The sequence below is a fragment of the Eumetopias jubatus genome, unplaced genomic scaffold (genome assembly GCF_037043125.1).
Source record: "Eumetopias jubatus isolate StellerSeaLion01/CBP00866 unplaced genomic scaffold, mEumJub1_p1.0 scaffold_17, whole genome shotgun sequence".
NCBI classification, from domain to species: domain Eukaryota; kingdom Metazoa; phylum Chordata; class Mammalia; order Carnivora; family Otariidae; genus Eumetopias; species Eumetopias jubatus.
The window spans coordinates 66,643,121-66,664,082 of record NW_028274823.1 but is presented as its reverse complement, the minus strand read 5'-3'; the positions used below and the strand labels follow the sequence as shown (position 1 = coordinate 66,664,082).

The following is a 20,962-nucleotide window of genomic DNA, read 5'->3' as shown; positions in this document are numbered from 1 at the left end:
TAGGAATTTGAGGTGGAGGGAGACATAATTCAGTCCACAGCAATATTGGTTTCTAAAAACAAAACAAAACAAGCTTATATGCAGTGCCAACTGCTCTTTTTTTTTCCTAAATGGAGCTTACCAAAATATAAGTATGACATTTTTTGTAGCACATCCCTTTCCACCCTCTCCTCTTCCGTTGTTTTTTCATAGCACTTAGAGACTAGTTCTAAAATAGTTCTGCACCTCTCCTGTGCAACCCCTTAGGACAGTATTCAGGGCTCTTTAAGATTCTCATTCCAAACTCTCTTCTCTGCTTAACACTGGGGGACATCCTGCACCCTACAATGGCGGCGCACCTGCAGACGGCATGCACTCTACAACAACGGCATCCTGAATGCCCTGGGCAGACTTTAAGTGCTTACCTCATGAAATTTCCTCTGTTTGGAAGCTCCACCCAACAATTCTTTCTCCAATATCTGTTCGAATTAGTAATTTGCCCCTCTATGTTCTCATTTCACTTTAAAGCATAATTTACAGTGTAAAATGCCAGAATAAAATTCTAAGTAATCATGTGTTCTCTCACCTCCAACACTTACAGCAGGAATTGTATCTGATTAATTTTGTGTCTCTAAAGTACTTTAGAGACACTAAATTCAAGTTGGCCCGAAGAATTAATAAACTGTATTTGTGAAGACGATAGCATGAATTTACAATAACCCCTGAAAGTTTAAAAACAAAGATAACTGAGTTAAATTGAAAAATCTAGCATCACAGCTGTGGAAACTTGTGGTCTTTATGTTGAATGTAGAATGGATATAATGAATTACTAGCTGTTTTTAGATGCTATAAAATGAACGCCTTGCTGAGGCCTCCCAGAGAGAAATATTTATATATGTACTCATTAAAATCAGTACCCTGAACTGGCACAGAACAGTCTTCTTCCCTAGAGCACTTCTCTGGGGTAGTCAGTTTTTATTTAAAATGTGAATTTGGGATTTTAAAAGTAAATTTTAAAAGTTCTTAGGTTCAGGCAGAGATTTCAGAACCCCCTACCTCCAATGTGAATCCCAAATATTCTCTGTCACCTAGGAGCATAAAATTGTTAAGGCCATGTGTTCATACCACAAATAGTGCCAGATGACAGATGCTGCTCCCTGTGTAAAAGGGTACTAAACACTTAAATGCATGTGATGTACTAGCTCCCTTCTTTATCCTAATCTGGGTCTTTTTTTTTTTTTTTTAATGGAACACTTCACCAATTTGTGTCATCCTTCGGCAGGGACTAGGCTAATCTTCTCTGTATCGTTCCAATTTTACCAACTGTGCTGCCCAAGTGAGCACCTAATCTGAGCCTTCTAATAGTATTTTGTAGAGTTCACGGTAATCAGTCTTTGTCCTACATCCCATTAAGGGTGGTGCAAAGAGAAGCCCTCATTAGGGGACTCTTCTTATCATTTCTATTTTACTCTTATTTTCTTAAAAACTTAAAGAATGATGTTCAAGCACAGACATCTCTCTTAAGGTTATGGTGGAGGGCAATGAGAGAGAGTTTTTGATACTCTTATTATTTAAAGAATAATTTAGGTCTCTTTTTTTTCCTCTCCTGGAATTGTGAATTTTGTGTTTTAAAAAACAACTAAAATTCTGATGTGAAATATTTTAAACTTTAAAAATGTAAAATTTTGTTTTTAATTTTTAAATAAGTAGAATTTTTAAATAAATAGAATTTTAAATAAAAAGTTTAAAAAGTAAGGTAAAAACAAAGTATATATATGTGTGGGTGAAATGTGCTCCTTTAGCCCAGCCGGAAAATTATCCACTTAGAAAAACATAAATATACAGTAGCTTTAAGTATTAGAAGTGAAAATAATGGAATCTGAATGTAAATGTAGTATCAGTGTTGTGATGCGATATTTGAGAGCAGTAAGTTTTAATTGTGCCAATACTGGAAGGGGAAAAACCCGACCCATGGCGAACAGATTTCCGACGACCAGAAACAGTAGGACGACGCTCTCCTGCGATGAAAGAAAGCGCCTGCGCTCAGACTCAGTTGGCGCCCGCCCTCCTGCTTTTTGTCCATCCGCCGTTTCCACTCTCTTTCGCGCTTCAGCCACCCGGGAAGCCCAGCCCCAAGCGTCGCTGGGCTCCGATTGGCTCCTTTGAAAGTCTACGGACTACCTGATTGGTGGGCCTCGGGCCCTTCAGCGCGGTGAGTTTGAAACAGCTCGCACTTAGCTTCAAAGCTGGCTCTCGGAAGTTGAGGCAAGAGCGACGCCGCCGCTTTCGTCGCGGGATAATAAGCCGGGTAGAGTTGCTGAGGTCAGGGTCATGCCTACGGGGCGTCTACTCGGCGGGGGCCGGCTCGGAGACCCCGGAGAAGGAGTATTGAGGAACCGGGTGGTATTAGGAGGCCGGACTGGGCAGCAGGGGTCTGCGCGGGGCCGGGCAGGGCCTCTGGAGGCTAGGCCGCGCCTTCACTCGGGCCCCGGGGGCCTGGGCGTGTGAGCGACGCCGGGGCCCGGCTTTCCAGGAAGGCTCGCGGGAGCCCAGACTCGGCGGGCATACCGTGGGGAGGGCAGGGGCTGCCCTGGCCTCGGAGTTGCAGTCTGGGGTCGCGGTGGGCAGTTCTCGCGAAGAGGCCGCCGACCTGGCTGAGGAGATTTTCGGGTCCTGCGTGAAGCCAAACCCTTGCACTGGTTCGACGACGCGGATTTCCAGGCTCCGTCCTAGGCGCTGCGGTTCCGGCCTGTCCCGCGTGCGCTCTGCTCTAGCCTGCGGGGGTGGAAAGCCAGACCGCACCTGGGTCAGGTACCCACGCCGGCTCCCAAAGCCGGGCTGTCCCGGAACACCGATCGGATGAACCGACTGGGCCTTCTCGGACTTCCCTCCGTGCCCAAGGCCCTTGTGCTCCCAGAGCTTTTAAGAACACCTGGCCAAGGATAGAACCGGAGGGAATTTAGATTTTTTCGTTTTTTTTTTATGCTTGGTGACTGTTAAATACTATGCAAGGTGGAAAGCTAAGAAATGCCGAGAGATACATATATGTGTGTTTTAGTATCACTTAATTTTTGTTTAATACTAGGGTTACCAGTGTGCACGTCTTGCTTCCTTTAAAGACCTGGAGGTCTCTAGATAGGAGATGAAGCTGGTGGTGTTTTACATACAGCTGCTAGTAGTACAGAGCCTCAGAAGGCATTCAAAAGGCATTTTAAAGCTTCATCCTTTATTTTAATTGTTAGAACAGGAAAATGGAGAGAGGGTAATGAAACCCAGCTTTGAAATTTATTGTTCAGAGTGAGCTCAACAATTTTGTTCTTTAGGCATAGTAAATCTGGATATTGTAGAAAAAGGTGATTATCCTAATTACTGCCGTTTTGAAAAATTAAAAAATATTTAAGATTGGCACTCATGGCCAGTGTAGTGCAATTTTGTTCATTTAAAAAGATTTGTCTCTACTTCTGGAATGATTTTGAAGATGACTGTGAGAAATAGAACTTAAGTGTCAATTAGTGACCTTCATATATGATCTTAGTGATGAGTGTGTTAGAAAATCAAAGTAGTTATGCTTGGGCTTCTGAAGATGTTTCAATGGCAAACTTCTCAGCTGAGGAAGTCGTGAATGTCTCCTTGTCAGCATTTCAACTGACAGTTGAGCAATCTTGCTAGTGGGTGAGCAGTGTGGCCACCTTAGCTCTCTCTTTGTGTCTTTAAATATTTTTCCCTTTGAATTTTCTCCAAAAAAAAAAAAAATGTAAAGTACAATTGAGTCAAATAAAATTATTTGTGGAAGTGTTTGGGTATAACTAACACACGTTGGTGCTCCTTAGAAGTGTTACATAAAGAAAACATACTTCTGGTTTTTGTTTGGAAGGGATAGATAAAGTTGATAGCTGAATTTGAGGGTTAATTTGACTGGAAGAAGCTAAATATTACACTGGTTAAGATATACAAATCCAGTGTTTTAAGAGCTAACAGATGGAAAAATCTTATTGCAGAAGTCCTTTCCTTTGTGAGTGTTGTTTTAACATAACTAATATTTATGGGAAATTAATACTGCACTAGACACGAAAATGCTTTACATATTGTATCTCATTAAAAACTTCAAACCCCCTTTTGAGTTAGTGGCATGAGACCAAATTAGCTTTTCCTCTCATTTTAGGATCTACCAAATCTGCTGATTAACTATGGAAGATTATACCAAAATAGAGAAAATTGGAGAAGGTGAGTGGTTTTAATAATAAAGTTTTTAAAAAATGATTTAGTAATGCTATAAATCTGGGGCATGAAGACATGTAAATATTTATTAAAATCCAATCTTTAAGGTATCCTGTGCTAATGTGCGTTAATTATATGTTCTTTACATGGTAACTTGTAAAATGTTCAGATTTTAAGAAAATTGAAATTATTCTGATATGATTCCCTGTCTACCCTCTCCATCCCCCTAATAGTCTTACATTTTAAAATACTAAACACTTAAAACAATATTTGTATTCTGAGAAGACTACTGATATCTTGTATGTGTGTTGGCGGGGAGAGGTTAGGGCAGTAGAATTATGTTAAGTTTAGTAGTGTACTTTTAGTCTCATACAATTATTTTTAAGATCAGTATTTTTACCTAAACTTTGTAAATTAGTACAGTAGATTATTAAACCAATTTAAATAAATTTTCGATTTAGTTTCCTTGGATTTAAATGACCTGTTATGTGTACATGTTTAAGCAAATCTAAAACAAATAACTCTTGTATATAATCATTCATTTCCTTTCTGTAGTACTTAAAGTTTTTAAAGAATGTTTATGTGACACAAATGGAAGAGTAAAAATATCCCTTTGCCTTTTTTTCCAACAGAATATCTTAAGTTTCTATTAAGTTGGTATTTACATTCTACACTCTAGGAACAAATGGTACAACTTGTACAAAGTAATTTGCTATTAGAATCCAATTTTTATAGGTTCTGTTTGAGGAACATTTCCAACTAGTATATTTTTAGTGTGTTCCAAAACCGTATTTGTATAAGGAATACTACTAAAAATCCAGGGGCGGAGTACTGGAAAGAATTTAGTGAGATAGTAATGATAAGTTTAGGTGGTGATTGGTTTAGAGAGCTATTCTTTTTCTTAACTTACAAATATTATATGATATTTTTAAAAATCACTTAAATACTTTGTTATACCTGCTCAACTAAGCTAATTTTGTTTCTGAGTTGAAAATAAGAAAATATCTACTGTCTTCTGCTTTGAGTTTTTCTTAATCCTCAGAGAATTAAACGAGTGCTGATTTTTAGTTTGGAACAAAAAGTTATTCTTAAAGTGTAAATGTGTTTTTCTTTAAAACTCTGGAACTCCTGACATGCAGGAGACTACAGATTTGACTCTTGAGAAAAGGTACTCTAATTGAAATACAAGCAGTAAAGAGTATAATTTCAAATGTAGTCTTAGTTTCTTGAGTTAAAAGATTCCATTCTACTACATGATGTCCTCATATTCCCTATTCACTGACCCCTGGGCTTTTGGCAATGGCTGTTCTTTCACTTTGAAAGCCACTCTCTGCTGCCTTCACTTTCATCTCATTGTTCTAGTCCAAGTGCGTTTTGTAGTTCCCTTTTTGTTATCCTTAATATCCTTTTTCTTTACTGCATTGTAAGTAAGCTTTATGAAGTTTGGGCTTTCGTCTTGTTCATAAGTGTTTGAACAGGGCTTGGCAGTAGTGTCTAGCACTATTGGAGATATTAAAATATTTGATAATAACATTATCTATTTTTCTTGGTGTGTTTTCCTCTGTTTCTTTTTCTGACTTGTATTGTCTTCACTACTCCAGTGCCTGGCTGTTTTGGATTTTGTGGTGGACACGTTTTTGAAAAAATAAATTGTATGAATAATTTAAGGCCTAGATGATACCTTTCACATAGTATTTTCTTTTGGTTTGCCAGATACCTGGTCAAATTCTACCAGCATTAAAGTACCAATTTGAAAAGTTAAATTTCTTTCCCTCAACTTTATTATATTTCCAAACATAGAGAAGTTGAAAGATAAATTCAATGAACCTGTAATACCTTTTGCCAAGATGTTAATTTTGTCACATTTACTTTATTATCTGTGTGTGTTTTTAGCATTTTGTTTTTCTTTTCACCCATGTAAAGTAAGTTGTAGAGATGTGCTTTACTGCTAAATACTAATGTATGTATCTTCTGAAGAACTAGCCAATGTCATGCATTTCATTTGGTGACTAATGTCTCCTTAATCTTTTTCTAATTTAGAATAGTCATCCTGACTTTCCCACCTTGACACTTGAGTTTTTTGACAACTTGATTCATTTCTTAAATACATCTAGTCTTTGCTTGTTTTAGTTATTACAAAGGTGTTCTCTGGTTTCTTCTGAATTACAAGGATCTGAGTGTTGTCACATTCTGTTATAAGAAAATGTCTTTTTGGATCATAGAGAGTAGCTATATCCATGATGTGGGACCTAACGTGGCCTTTATTCACTCAATAAACATTTGATTAAAGTTTTTGTGCTTACCAGTTAGAGTCTCCAGAACCTGACCATAACTAACATTTTTTTAATTTAATAATGTGTAGTTCAGGGTGGTTGGGTGGCTCATTTGGTTAAGCATCTGCCTTTGGCTCAGGTCACGATCCCATGAGTCCCACATCTGGCTTCCTGCTCAGCAGGGAGCCTGCTTTTCCCTCTCCCTCTGCCTGCCGCTCCCCCTGCTTGTGCTCTCTGTCAAATAAATAAAATCTTTTTAGAAAATATAATTGTAGTTCATTTCAGAGTATATATTATGCATTTCATAAATAATTTTTGGTGCTTAACCAGCAGAATCATTTTGCTTTGTTTAACTAGAGCTCTGTACTAGTAGTTATAAGAGTGGTAATGGTTCACAGAGTCAGAAGAGAGACATAGAGCACTTGTGATGTCTAAAATTGAATAAATACTAAGAGTTAGATATAAGTTAGTTAATTGTTGTGAGTAAATTTTAGGCCCAGATGAGATTGTACAGGAGAGAGAGGAATAGTAGGGGAAAAAATTAGTTCTGAATTTACCATTAACTGCTTATTATGCAATTGACGAATCTTGAATTTGCTTTAACAGTGTGCCAGGTAATTGTGCTACTGACTTACCTACTTTTGTGTTTTTTGATGCAAGAATAATTCATATCCAAAAAATGGACAGACTTCAATTGAACAGAAGGTTATTTTTAAGGATGGTTGTGAAGATCAATAAAATCAGGGTTTTTTAAAATCTGGAATAACTTTCGTTATCCAAAAGTCACACTTAACCCAGATTTAGTCAAAATAATGTAAAATTTTAGGCTCTTAGGTCAATTATGTCTTTAAAATCATACCAGTGTTTAGAAAGGCAGATAATTGTGTAGAATTTCTCTGTTTAAAACAAAATTAGAACAAAGTTTATGTAACATCACCAAACCATCCTTAATATTCTAATTAAGCCAGGAGATAATTTGATAGTAGTTCTTAGCCTTTTTTGAAATATTGCTACCTTTGGAGAAACTAATAAAAGCTATAGAATAGATCTCCTTAGAAAAATGCACTCTAATCGCTTTTGAAGTTAAACCATTGTACAGAAAAATAGCAGGTTATTCAAAATTTTATGTATCAAGTTCAAGATCTCCTATATTTTCCAACCTGAATTTAAAATTTTTATTTATCTGTTAAGATTTTATTTAGTTTTTAAGTAGGCTGCACACCCAACATGGGGCTTAACCTCACAACCCTGAGATCAAGGTCATGCTCTGCCTACTGAGCCAGCTAGGCACCCCTCCAACCACAGTTTTAAAAAGCACTTATCTCGGGGCACCTGGGTGGCTTAGTCATTAAGCATCTGCCTTTGGCTTAGGTCATGATCCCACGGTCCTGGGATCGAGCCCCGCATTGGGCTCCCTGCTCGGCGGGAAACCTGCTTGTTCATTCCTTATCTCACTGTGTCTCTCTCTGTCAAATAAATAAGTAAAAATCTTTAAAAAAAAAAAAAAGGAGCACTTATCTGGGACTAAATGTATCCTGTATATGAATTTTTTTAAATTTAAGATTTATGCATATTTATTTATGGGGGGGCGAGAGTGAGCATACAAGCGGGGGGGTGGCAGGCAGAAGGAGAAGCAGGCTCCCCGCTGAGCCAGGAGCCCAGTGCTGAACTTGATCGCAGGGTCCTGGGGTCATGACCTAAGCCAAAGACAGACCTAAGCCGACTGAGTCACCCAGGCATCCCATTGTATATGAACTTTTTAAACTAGTTCCTCTCCCTTATATTGCCGCTTCTGCTCTCTGTATCCACCCTCCTCCTGCCCAAGATTTCTTATACTGACATTGTTGCTCATTATCTGAAGCTTATATATCAGAATCTGTGTTCGTGTTAACTTCCAAATGGGTGTGAGGCTTTCATATCAAATAGTAGATATTTTGAACTTTATTAAATTTACTAAATATTTCCCAAATATTTAGTAAAATATTTTAGCTCCATTTTTTCTATTTGAAATGCATAAAGCACTCTACAGTTTTCTGAAAGTGTCACAGTGACTCCTATTAATAATTCCTCAGCCCAAATCATCTTCACCCTATATTTTATGCCTGCTTTACTGTTGGGTGGGATATTTGAAAGGAGATAAATCTCAATCGGCAAAGGATCCATTTTCTTTTCTTCTCTAAAATGTGCTGGGAAATTATTGGTAATTTAAATGTATGGGAAAATTGTGACAACTACATGAATTTTATTTCTAAACTATAGACATGATAGCTTGTAGTTAGCCTCAGTTTCTTTTTGGAAGTGATGAGGGTATAATTATGAGTAAGACACTTCCTATCTGGTCACAGTAGACATTTCTGTCGTGTGACACTTAATGGGATTAGTTATTTTTTAAAACCTTAGTTTGTGGAGGGTTTCATACAGTAGACATTTACTTTGTCTATTTCAGGTACCTATGGAGTTGTGTATAAGGGTAGACACAAAACTACAGGTCAAGTGGTAGCCATGAAGAAAATCAGACTAGAAAGTGAAGAGGAAGGGGTTCCTAGTACTGCAATTCGGGAAATTTCTCTATTAAAAGAGCTTCGTCATCCAAATATAGTCAGGTATGGTATATCTGAATTTAAACCATTTTCCGCATACTATTTCAAATGTGAATTTCAATGTGGAAATTTTTACATTTGCTTAATATCTGGTCTAACTTTGCTGAGCGGAATAGAACCCTACTATTTTTGTTAAGTGGGAATGCCGGGCATAGGAAGAATAGGCTTACAGCAGGAACAGAGTTAGAGGAGCTTGGTAATAAGAGATTAGTATTGGGGGCTGGAAAATCAAGGTAAACTGGCCAAGGGAGAAAAGGAAATCCTTTTTCATAGACCTTTATCACCTATACCAGTCAGCTTTGGTCCTTGAAGACCCCTTAGTCAGAGGCCTAAGACAGGTAGCTAGGTCAGATGAAAAAAAATTTTTTAAGTATTTGGATTGGTGTTTTTGTTTCCTAATAGTCCAAGTTAGGGTTTAATTGCATTTTTCTGGGGCTGGAAATAGTGAGCAACTGTTAAGGCTTCCTAGTAAATTTTAATATTAATTTCTATAATTTACTTCATTGAAAAGACAAGCTCTGAGCAACAGTCAACCTAAAAATGTTCTAAATGTCTTTTTTTTTTTTAAGAAATGTTCTTTTGAAATATAAGTGGTATAATAGTTAGCACCTTCAGCATAATATGACTTAATTTTCATTTGCTGCCCTGAATGTTCTTTCTCAAATTCTAGTTTAGTACTAAGGTTTTCACTACTAGGGAAGCTACCATCTTTTCTTTCCCAAAACTGTATTTTTTGTTATAGAAAATTTCTTATAGTCTCACTTTCTGTGATAGCCATTGTTAAATTTACAGAAGTTTTATTTTGTGAGAGGTCAAAAGTGTTTGGTAGATTTTTTTTTTCACATGATTATTTTATTCTCTAGTCTTCAAGATGTGCTTATGCAAGATTCCAGGTTATATCTCATCTTTGAATTCCTTTCCATGGATCTCAAGAAATACTTAGATTCCATCCCTCCTGGTCAGTTCATGGATTCTTCACTTGTTAAGGTAAGAAGCTTATTTAATTTTATTAGTATTTATCCACTTACTAAATTTATTAGTGTTTATCTTACTTAATTTTATTAGTATTTATCCTCTGAGTGTAAAGAGTCTACTCTAGAAGTTCTGTATTTTGGGGGAATATGCTTAGAAAAAATGTTAGTAGAACAGGAAGAAAAGAATATTTTTCTTCCACAGTGTATAGATTAAAGTTACCCTTTTTATTAGTAGATAGTGCTTCCAGTTATAAAGTGAAAAGCAGTGCCTGGGATAACATAAAACCATTAAGTATGTATTCCATTGTTGGAAACTAGGATATTTTGGTCTTTGTTTGTCAGTCAGCTCTGTGTAAAACAATGTAACAAGCTTGGTAGGGTAATGACAGCAAGTGGTTTTATTTTATTCTGGTTTTGAATGTTTTAATTTATTGTTGACATTATATTTCAGTTAAATTATAAATGTATAATTTTTTTTAAAAGCATTGTAGTCCATAAAGTAGATGTGTCTTTCTTTTAAACTGTACCAATACCAAACCACTCCTCGGGTAGGTAGCCATTGTTAGTTCTTTAGTAGTCTTACAGATGCTTGTATGTCAGCTTTGTATATACATATACGCTGGTTTACAGAACTGTAAAACCCTTTTTCTGTGAGACATTCAGCATAGGTTTGCCCATCTATCTAAATGTTTGATCTAATTATTTATTTTTAAAGATTTTATTTATTTATTTGAGAGTGAGAATGAGCATGGGGTAGGGGCAGAGGGAGAGGGAGAAGCAGACTCCTTGCTGAGCAGGGGACACCCCCCCAAGGCAGGGCTCAATCCCAGGACCCTGAGATCATGACTTGAGCCCTGAGCCAAAGGCAGACGTTTAACCGACTGAGTCACCCAGGCACCCCTGATCTCATTATTTAAACCAATTCCATACTGATAGGCATTGAAGTTGTATTCCAGCTCTGTGATTTATGCTCTCATGAACCATGCCCTAGTGAATCCTTATTTTTATTTGTGGTCATTTGCAACTTTATAGAATAAATTCTATTTTTTTTTTTAGATTTTATTTATTTGATAGAGTACCAGCGAGTGCACGAGAGTTGTGGGGAGGAGCAGAGGGAAAGGGAGAAGCAGACTCCATGCTGTATGCGGAGCTGGACTTGGGGCTCAGTCTCACAACCCTGAGATCTTGACCTGAGCTGCAACCAAGAGTTGGATGCTTAACTGACTGAGCCACCCAGGTGCCCCTAGAATAAATTTATAGCTTTAATCAGTGAGTTGAAGATGTTTATTTACTTTTAAAATCTTGATAATGCCAGTTGCCCTCCAAACAATAGTAGCGCTTTACTCATCGTGGTGCGTGACAGTTATTTTTTTTAGCACCTACTTCTATCAATCTTGTAAATATTTTATCAGTCCATTATGTGAAAAAAGCATATTATCATTTTGTATCTCATTTAATAATTTTTCATTTTTAGCTATTTATAAACAGCGTATACATAATTCTTTTTTAAAAATATTATTTTAAGTAATCTCTACTCCCAATGTGGGGCTCAGACTCAGGAGTCGCACTCTGTTCTGACTGGGCCAGCCAGACGCCCCTGTCAATACAGTCTTTTTTTTTGTTTTTCTAACAATTGATTTTATGTATTATTTGTAATTTTGAACTTTATAAGTCAATACTATTACTATATGTACTTTATATTTCTGTAATACGCATGTTGCTTCAAATGACAATTACATTGTCTTGGCAACACCTGTCTTATACAATATTTTTCTGTGAACTAATAAATAGCATGTTATGATAATTGTCTTTATTTAAATATGTAATCATAATATCCTGTTTGTTATTTCTTTTGGAATCTGTGACTAGTGTTTCCAAAGAAGGAATTAATATGTAATGATAAGAAATAGAAATGGACCAACCTTATTCAAAATAAAAAAAGTTGCTATAAATATATAGACTAAAGTTTAAAAAACTGTCTGTGGGGCGCCCCAGTGGCTCAGTTGGTTAAGCATCTGCCTTCGGCTCTGGGTCCTGGGATTGAGCCGTGTCCAGCTCCCTGCTCAGTGGGGAGTCGGCTGCTCCTTCTCCGTCTGCCCCTCCCCCTCCACTTGTGCTCTGTCTCTCACTTTCTCTCTCTCTCTCAAGTAAATAAGTAAAATCTTTAAAAAACTGTACAGAACTTAAGAATTGGGTACAAAAAGTAGTAGAAGACTAAATGAGTTCATATGGATATGGATGTGTCCATAAGGAAAATATCTTTGTCTCAAGTATACAAACATGATACTGTATATCAACGGGCTTCCTACCCCCAAATGCTCCTTGTTAGTCTCAAATGCCTGAAAGCTTTTGTGGTCGTTAAATTATTTCCCTGCATTATAATTTCTTATATCTTAGAAACAAACCCACCAAGATTATTTAGAAAGTCATTATGTGGGACAGTTAAGTTTCTAACTAACTTCCTTCTTCCAGAGTTATTTGTACCAAATCCTACAAGGGATTGTGTTTTGCCACTCCAGAAGAGTTCTGCACAGAGACTTAAAACCTCAAAATCTATTGATTGATGACAAAGGAACAATTAAACTGGCTGATTTTGGCCTTGCCAGAGCTTTTGGAATACCTATTAGAGTATACACACATGAGGTATGTAGAATAGTGTTTTTTGGTGCTTTTGAGTATGTGTGATTGCTGGTTTGTTTTCTGTATTTGTTCATTAAGTCAAACACTCAATTAGAAAGATTTCTATCCTGCCAGCATGAGTTTATTGCCTCTCAGCTCCAAACTCACTCTTCATTGCATGCTATGTGAAAATCTAACTGGGACCTTTAAATATTCTTTCTTTGCCCACAAGCGTGATGGCTGTAGCTGGTGTGGGAGAGGCATTGCCGGAGGAAGGGGTTTTCTTTGCTAAGAAGAGTTTTAAGAGTTATATAAGAGTTCTAAGAGTTATTCCTTATTAGTCTCTTTTTCTAACCCTCTTTTATTTAATAATCCTTCTTAGTAAACTTTCCCCAAGCAAATCACCGTGTAGTTTCTGTCTCCTAATTGGATCCTCTCTGGTACACAATCAAATTGGTAAAAGAGAGGTTTTGTTGCTTACGGGTTACTGTTTCAGATTTATTTAGAAACTCCTGAATATAATTAAGTTTTATCCATGTTCCACAGATGACTTGGCATTTCATTTGTTACTTCCAGAGGGAAAGGGAGTGTTGACTTCTATAGTAAAGGACTTCTGGAAGATGGTTTTCTGTGGCATTGTCTATCCCTGAGCCCAAAGACTATCTCCAAATCAGGACTTAAACATTGTTCATTTGGTTAGATGTATTGGCTTATTTTCATCATTTTTCCTATGGCTGTATAAAAAAGTAAAGATTATTTGGTTCCCATTGGCTTAAACAGTTGCTACTGACCTCATTAAGTTAGAGATGATATTTTTACCATCGTGATAAATTATAGATACTAAAATAGTACATCAGCTCTAGACCACTAATAAACTTATTTGACTTACTCATGTTTTTAGCATATAAGCAGTGTATGTACATGCATTGTACAGTGTCACGCCCAAATCCATTATCAGTGGCTTTTTTTTTTTTTTAAAGTGAATGCTGTCTTGACTATTTTGATTCTTGGACTTTAATGATTTGAAAAGCAAGAAAAGAGCTGGTATGCTTTTATCTGATGTTTGTTTTTTTTAACCCCCTCGTGAATAGAACTTACAGAGAGAACTTACAAGTGAAATTCTTATCTTCCATTTATTATTTTGTGTATAGTTAGTTGACGTTCAAGCAATATTATCAGAGGCAACCATGGAACCTTTTAAAAGACAGTCTTACTGAAATATAAAAGTGTATATTTAGTAATTTAATGCACTGCATTTATTCAGTGTAAAAATTTGCTTTGTAATAGGTGGTAACACTCTGGTATAGATCGCCAGAAGTATTGCTGGGGTCAGCTCGCTACTCAACTCCAGTTGACATTTGGAGTATAGGCACCATATTTGCAGAATTAGCAACCAAGAAACCACTTTTCCATGGGGATTCAGAAATCGATCAACTCTTCAGAATTTTCAGGTATTTTTGTCTTTTTAAGAACTTTAAAATTTCAAGTGAAATAATAATGAAGGCAACATGTATGTAATACTAAGATTATGCTTTAACTAATAATTTCTTGTTTTGCTCTACCCTTTTAGAGCTTTGGGCACTCCCAATAATGAAGTGTGGCCAGAAGTGGAATCTTTACAGGACTATAAGAATACATTTCCCAAGTGGAAACCAGGAAGCCTGGCATCCCATGTTAAAAACTTGGATGAAAATGGCTTGGATCTGCTCTCGGTAAGGAGACCCTTGACTTCAGCATTTTTGATTCTGAATGTGCTCGATTCATTTCCTTTACCTGGGAAATAAACCAACATATATTGAGCTACGCACATAACTATTATGCCTGTTATGTTTATTTTATAACTAGCTCCATTTTAGATACCAAGAAACACGAGTGGTTTTGAGAGGAGGTTTTAGCATTAGTTGTTTGTTTGAGTTTTTAAGTAGCTACAGATGCTCTGTGAAGGAGAGGCCAGGGTTAATATGCCTTAATTGTTTTTAAGTAGCTGGTTCGTAGTAGCCTTCCTTTCTAACTTTTTATCTTGGTGTTTACAACTTTTTAGTTTATCTGAGACAGGTGTTTTCCTTATTGCTTGATATTTTTAGTTATTGAAGCCTTTTACTGCATGAACTCATGAGTTTCTCACTTTGTGCCTCATTTGTATATCAGAAAGGTTAGTAGAAGGACTAACGTAGTTCTTAAAAATCTTTCCCCTTTACTACATTGCCATTCCCAAGTAATAGTTGTTTTCTTTAAAAGCAAGACAAAAAAATCTGTTAGGATAAAATATAAATTGTCCTAGGTAGGCCTTTAAGAAGGTAGGCTTTAAGAAAATTGTTTTAGAACAGTATTTAAATATTGAGCTTTTAGATGGAACTAATTTTTATGAATCTTAGCTAATGTAATGACAGAAGAAAAGAAGGTTTGTGTAGGTTACTGAACAAAAAATATATATATATTGCTCTATTATCCTGTAAACCTTCTAATTGGTCTTTGGGCTCCTTTCAGAATTTATAAATCATGCTACCAAATTCAGCTCGGATTTCCAAATTGCTTGCAGTGAAGTCCAAAGTCCTTTATCTGTCATTCAGATATTTTATATATCAGTTGTTGATTTGACTTAGAAAGTCTTCCTTATCCTGGGCCCAATCTGTCTTTTTAATGTCTGTAATTCTTGAACACAAAGAACACAAAGAATTTCACTTCAACAAAAATCAAATACTGTAAATCATGGTTCCTTAGTCTAGCTGGTATTGACCTCTTGGACTGGATCATGTTTTGATACTAGGGGCTGTCCTGTACATTGCAAGATATTTAACAGCATCCCAGTTCTCTGTCCCATAGCTACCAGGATCATATTCCTCTCTCACTTGTGACAACCCAAAATGTCTCCAGACACTGTCAAATGTCCCCGGACAGGCAAAGTCTCACCCAGATGAGAACCACTGCTGTAAATCCTCAGACTTGGTTTTAGATTTAAACTTCTCAGGTCTGAGAACTTGGGCAAGTTACTTAACCCTTGAGCCTCAGTGTCCTCATTGTAAAATGGGACCAGTACTTAGCTTTTGTGGTGAGGATTAAGTAACATTATATGTGCCAAGCACTTAATATAGTGCTTGTTACATGATAAGAGGTCAGGGTTACTAGATAGTAAAAGTATATCTAGTCTGCTTATTGATTTGGTTTTCTTTAAGATTAATGTTTAAGATAAAATTTAAGATCAATATTAAACTTTATACAGTCTTTTCTGGTGGTGTGTAAATTAAAACTTTAATACTAGATTGATTATAATTCATTTACTGACTCATTTTAACTATGTTTATAACACATTGTACTCTGGTTTTGTTTTTATTTGGAACTTGCTGGAAGCTACATTAGAAACCACTATAGTTAATTGCCACCATTTCAACAATGTTATAAATAACTCAGATGGCCATTTAATTCTCAAAGTAAATATAATTAACTAGATATCTTTCTTAAATTTATGTCCTGGTTTTAAAGCTATCTCTGAATGCTTGTGTCTTAAAGCATGATTTATAGCAAAAAGGGGTTATTGAGATATCTGTAATTTAAGGAATAAGTTATTTTAGAGCTAGAGGGTGAAGTATGGAGGATGAGGCATTTATGTGGTTTGGTATTGAACTAATGGAAATGTTCATTTAGTTGTTTTTTTATTAAAATTATTAACTTATGGCTTATTGGTAGAGAAATTAAGGCTTTATGGAAATTTTTTTTATGGTTCATTTCTTAAATAAATAACTACTTTTTTTTTCTTTTTATCTCCCCCCCCCCCCCAGAAAATGTTAGTCTATGATCCTGCCAAACGAATTTCTGGCAAAATGGCACTGAATCATCCATATTTTAATGATTTGGACAATCAGATTAAGAAGATATAGCTTTCTGACAAAGAGTTTCCACGTATCAAGAACAGATAGTTATATTTTTACTGCTAACTTTGTCTGTTTTTGTTTTGTGTATTTTTCTTTTCTTTGTTGTAAACTTAAGCTGTACTTCATCTTCTGATTTCAAAAGTGTAACTTAAAAATGTAAATATTGTTCTATATGAATTTAAATATAATTCTGTATATGTTTATAGATCTCACCGTAACAACTATTTTTTTTTTTTAAGATTTTATTTATTTATTTGACAGAGAGAGACACAACGAGAGAGGGAACACAAGCAGGGGGAGTGGGAGAGGGAGAAGCAGGCTTCCCATGGAGCAGGGAGCCCGATGTGGGACTCGATCCCAGGCCCCTGGGATCATGACCTGAGCTGAAGGCAGACGCTTAACGACTGAGCCACCCAGGCACCCCTGCAACAACTATTTGTTACCATAATAAAACTATAAATCTAGTTTTGATGTCAGGAATTGCAAAAACTTTGAGTTAGTTTAAATTATCGCAAACCTTAGAGTCTGGTTTTCCTGTAGTTGGAACCACTAAAATTTAGGAACGTGTGCTAAGTTCAAAGTTCATAAAGCTTTGAAGTGTTTTGATACTCTGAGTGTTTGAATTTTGTCAGTTTCTTGCCAATTGGTAACTGTTCAACCTGCCTGAAGATGAGTTTTTCCTGCTGGTATTTCAATTTGTGACCTAAATGTTAAAGCATTCAGAATGAGAAAACTATCCAGATTTGAGAAATGATGCTAAATTTATAGAGGTTTTCAGTAACTTATAAAACTAACATTAGAGCATGCCAAAGTTTTCTAAGTTTTACAGTCAGAGATCAAGGGCTGCTCACAGCAGGGAAGAAGAGTTTAGAAAATTTATGAACTAGCCTATTTTTAGGTAGGTTATGAAAGTTATTTGTCTAAGTGAATTCTTATGCCTTGGTCAGAGGTAATAACTAGAAAAAGGAGTTGCTCATCTTGGCTTTCAAGTCTGACTTAAAATCTATTTGCAAATTTTGACATAATTTTGCCTTTTAGCAGCCTTAGAAGGTTCTAATATACAAGTACTTAGCTAAAATCACTAGCTTTAGGAATTGTTAAATTAATAATGCTGTTTGTTGTGATTCCTATCTATAAGGAGCCTAATTTAAATTATTTGTTATAGGCAAGAGAAATTTATAAGAAGTTTTATCCTTTCTAGTGTACATCTATCTGTCATCTAACTATAACCATCTATTTTTCTTTCCAGTTACCTAAGGCTGGAATGGGCATTCCTGTGTTATTGGTTGCATATGGAATGTGTGATCTACTTAATCTATATTGTCTTGGAATTTTTGCACTCTGTAGGAGAAAGTGTGGTTATTTTCTTTGGCAATGGGATTTGTAAGATGAGAGGTTTGGTGGCCTTGTTCTAGGTCCTTTGGTAGAAGCCAGCCTGCAGTAAGAGAATGCAGAACCTAGAGATGGAAGTTGTTTGGGGTCACATTGTAAAGAGTTACGATTTCATGGTGGGAATTTGATAAATGAAAGGTCACACAAAAGATTTAATTGAGATGGTGAAATGACATACCTATAGACTTGAGTTTTCTTACCTATAAAGTGTTGAACTGGCTCTGTTTTTCAGATTGTGGATTGCAATCCTATAGTGGTTCAGGACCAGTCTTAATCATGACCCTCCCCAATGAAGACTAGAAACTCAGGGTATCTTCTACAATTATTCCTTGGTACTTTGGTTTCAGTGATGTATAGATACATGAGGGTTACAAATGTTTGGGGCTTTGTGGATTTGGAAGAAGTAGCATGCAACCTCACTGTGATTGCTCCATGAAAGTCAGTAAGTCGTCAGTTTAGAACATACTTTGTGGACCAGGGAAATGAGATGGTAGAACAGTGCGATCAACTGCTATAATGAGCATCTTACTTATTTGTGGAATCCGACGAAAGTGTTTATGTCAGCTTCAGTGGCTGGGTGAAAAGCTACTGAATTGGGTCCTCCCTCATCTCATGCATATTTTTTAATTGGCTTGTGCTATGGTACTTCTGATTAATTTTAAAATGGAATGTGTCTCTGGGCCAGTAGTTCTTAAATCTGTTGTACACTAGAAACACCTGAGACTAATTCTAGTCCTACCATGAACAATTCTGAAGTTGAAAACTGGGAAATGTATCCCAGAAACTATTTTTTTCAGAAATTCCCCAAGCTGATTCTGATGGCAGTTATCAGTTGGTGGGGAGTTTAACGAATTTGGACCTACATCTAGTTTTAGTTGTCTTAAAACTTCATGGCATCATGCAGTATCTTTAACTTGTTCTATTTCTGTTTCAGTCTATACTCTTTAGTGAGGGGAGATGGCTATATATTTTGTCACCAGTGTAAGATTTTCATATACTTGAGTATAGCACTGTGACAATTGTGGTATGTTAACATCGTCCCTAGTCTTTATAGGAGGGTGTTTTTTGTTTATTTTTTTTTTTTTTAGTTTTTTAAGTTTAAATATATAAGCAGTTAATACAGAGGTTAATACATAATGTACAATAAAATCTTGGGGACATGCATATATAAATTTAATGTTTTGGGAAAAATGATAGTATTTTAGAGTTGAGTTAATAAGATGGCCCAATAAGAGGTCTTTTGGGGACTTGGATCAACAGGCTTAAATAATTGTTAATTAGCAAAATAATTTTTAACTTGAAAATTATGTTGGATGGAACAAACTTTTTATATTGGTACCTTTAGCAAACTGTACTTTATAATAGGGTTAACTTCAGGCCCATCTCTTAAGTAATTGCCACATTCAAACTGGACGCATTGGGGCTCCATAGGACCATAGAGACATTTTGCAGGTGAATGGAACAGAGACAACTGGGAATATGTGTGGAGTGAAGAGAGTAGTGGGCATTGTTTAAATAGGTTTGGGCCAAAATGGATAGAGTATTGAATGACTAAAGGGAAGGATGGAGGGATAAAAAGTAAAAGACCTTGAAGAGGGAGAAGTATTTCTGACTTAAAAGTAGCATCTAAAAGAAGGCAAAGTTGGGGTAGTAATGGTATTGGCAAGCATTGTAATTTTAGTTCATTTGGTGAAGTTTAATGAGGTATTTGGAAGCAAAAGTAGATCTTTTAATCCTGTGCCTTAGTGTAAATTTCAACTTTTTAAGATCTCTTAAAAACTTCAGAAGAGGGGCGCCTGCGTGGCTCAGTTGATTAAGCGTCTGCCTTCAGCTCAGGTTGTGATCTCAGGGTTCTGGGATTGAGCGCTGCTGCGTCAGGCTCCCTGCTCATTGGGGAGTCTGCTTCCCCCACTATCTGCTCCTCTCCCCACTTGTGTTCTTTCTCTCTCTCTCAAATAAAATCTTAAAAAAAAAACAACTTCGGGGACGCCTGGGTGGCTCAGTTAAGCGTCTGCCTTCAGCTCAGGTCATGATCCCTTTCTCTCTGACAAATAAAAATCTTTTTAAAAAACCCCCACAAAACTTCAGAAGAAATGTATTGCAAGTCATACAGTTGGTTGTTGAAGAGGAGAAAAGGTATCAATAGTAATATTCCTTCAGAATGCTGAAGGTCTGCTTTAGCAATTTGCATTAGGATCTCCTGGAGAGCTTGTTAAAACCGATTTCTGGTCTATGCCCAGGTTTCAGCAGGTTTTGTGTGGCAATGAATATGCTTTCTTAACAAGTTCCCAGGTGATGATGCTGATGGTCGTCCAGGGACCACAGTTGGAGAATCACTAATGGCTAGTACTCAGAATTCAAAGAACTGAAGAGAAGCCACCCATTTGGCCCATGTGTTGGGTTTGTAGAGGGAAGTACAGGAGGTGCAGAAGGAGAAATGTACCTAAAGCCAGGCATACATTTAAAGGTCAAACTGGAATTTGAACCTAAACCTTCCATTGTCATTGTTGAGAAAAGTGAATGCTGTGATGTAAAGAACTGGAGAGATTAGGATTTGGCTCCCAGTTCTGCCAATTCTGTTTGTGACCTTGCATAAGTTACTCAGTGTCTGAGTCGGTTTCCTCACTTGTACAGTGGCGATCACAGAACTTATTTATGTAAATATATGTAATATATTTATATAATATAGAAATAGGATTGTAGCATTGTCAGGAATAGAGATGGGCTTGCCAGGCATCCTGCATATATAGGACATGTCCATTTTTGCCAGGATACCCTAAATGTCCTTTTTTCCGATATATTACAAAAAATTGGGCAGCTAATGCTATTTTCTTGCTACAGTGCTGCTTAAATCCATTAAATAGCAACACTAGGTGGGGGAGAGGGTGTAGGTGAGGTTCCTAGCATGTGGTAATTTCTTTGCATGCTTAGTTAGCAGTTTTTCTCATTCCCTCTTAAAGCACTTCTTTTACTTTCTCCTTCACTGAAGTGTGAGTCCAGTGAGGGCAGGGGCCATGTCTTGTTCTTCTACCTCCCAG

At 36.6% G+C, this 20,962-nt stretch overlaps 1 protein-coding gene and 1 non-coding gene across 5 annotated transcripts; one reads left to right on the top strand and one right to left on the bottom strand.

Moving 5' to 3' along the window:
- Positions 1-1,218: 1,218 nt before the first annotated feature.
- LOC114224786 (U6 spliceosomal RNA) lies at positions 1,219-1,323 on the bottom strand. Its single transcript, XR_003612459.1, has one exon. It is a non-coding gene; the product is annotated as a U6 spliceosomal RNA (small nuclear RNA).
- Positions 1,324-2,217: 894 nt separating this feature from the next.
- CDK1 (cyclin dependent kinase 1) lies at positions 2,218-19,885 on the top strand. 4 transcript variants are annotated; one of them, XM_028123986.2, is made up of 8 exons: positions 2,218-2,301; positions 4,142-4,203; positions 8,917-9,073; positions 9,934-10,057; positions 12,517-12,687; positions 13,951-14,114; positions 14,234-14,375; positions 16,440-19,885. In XM_028123986.2, exons 2-8 carry the CDS (start codon positions 4,167-4,169, stop codon positions 16,536-16,538), a joined length of 894 nt encoding a protein of 297 aa, XP_027979787.1. In that variant the 5' UTR covers positions 2,218-2,301; positions 4,142-4,166; the 3' UTR covers positions 16,539-19,885. The 4 variants fall into 4 exon arrangements, with proteins under 4 accessions (XP_027979787.1, XP_027979788.1, XP_027979789.1 ...); XM_028123987.2 differs by having other exon boundaries at positions 2,224-2,287; XM_028123988.2 differs by lacking the exon at positions 2,218-2,301 and adding an exon at positions 2,332-2,790.
- Positions 19,886-20,962: the final 1,077 nt, after the last annotated feature.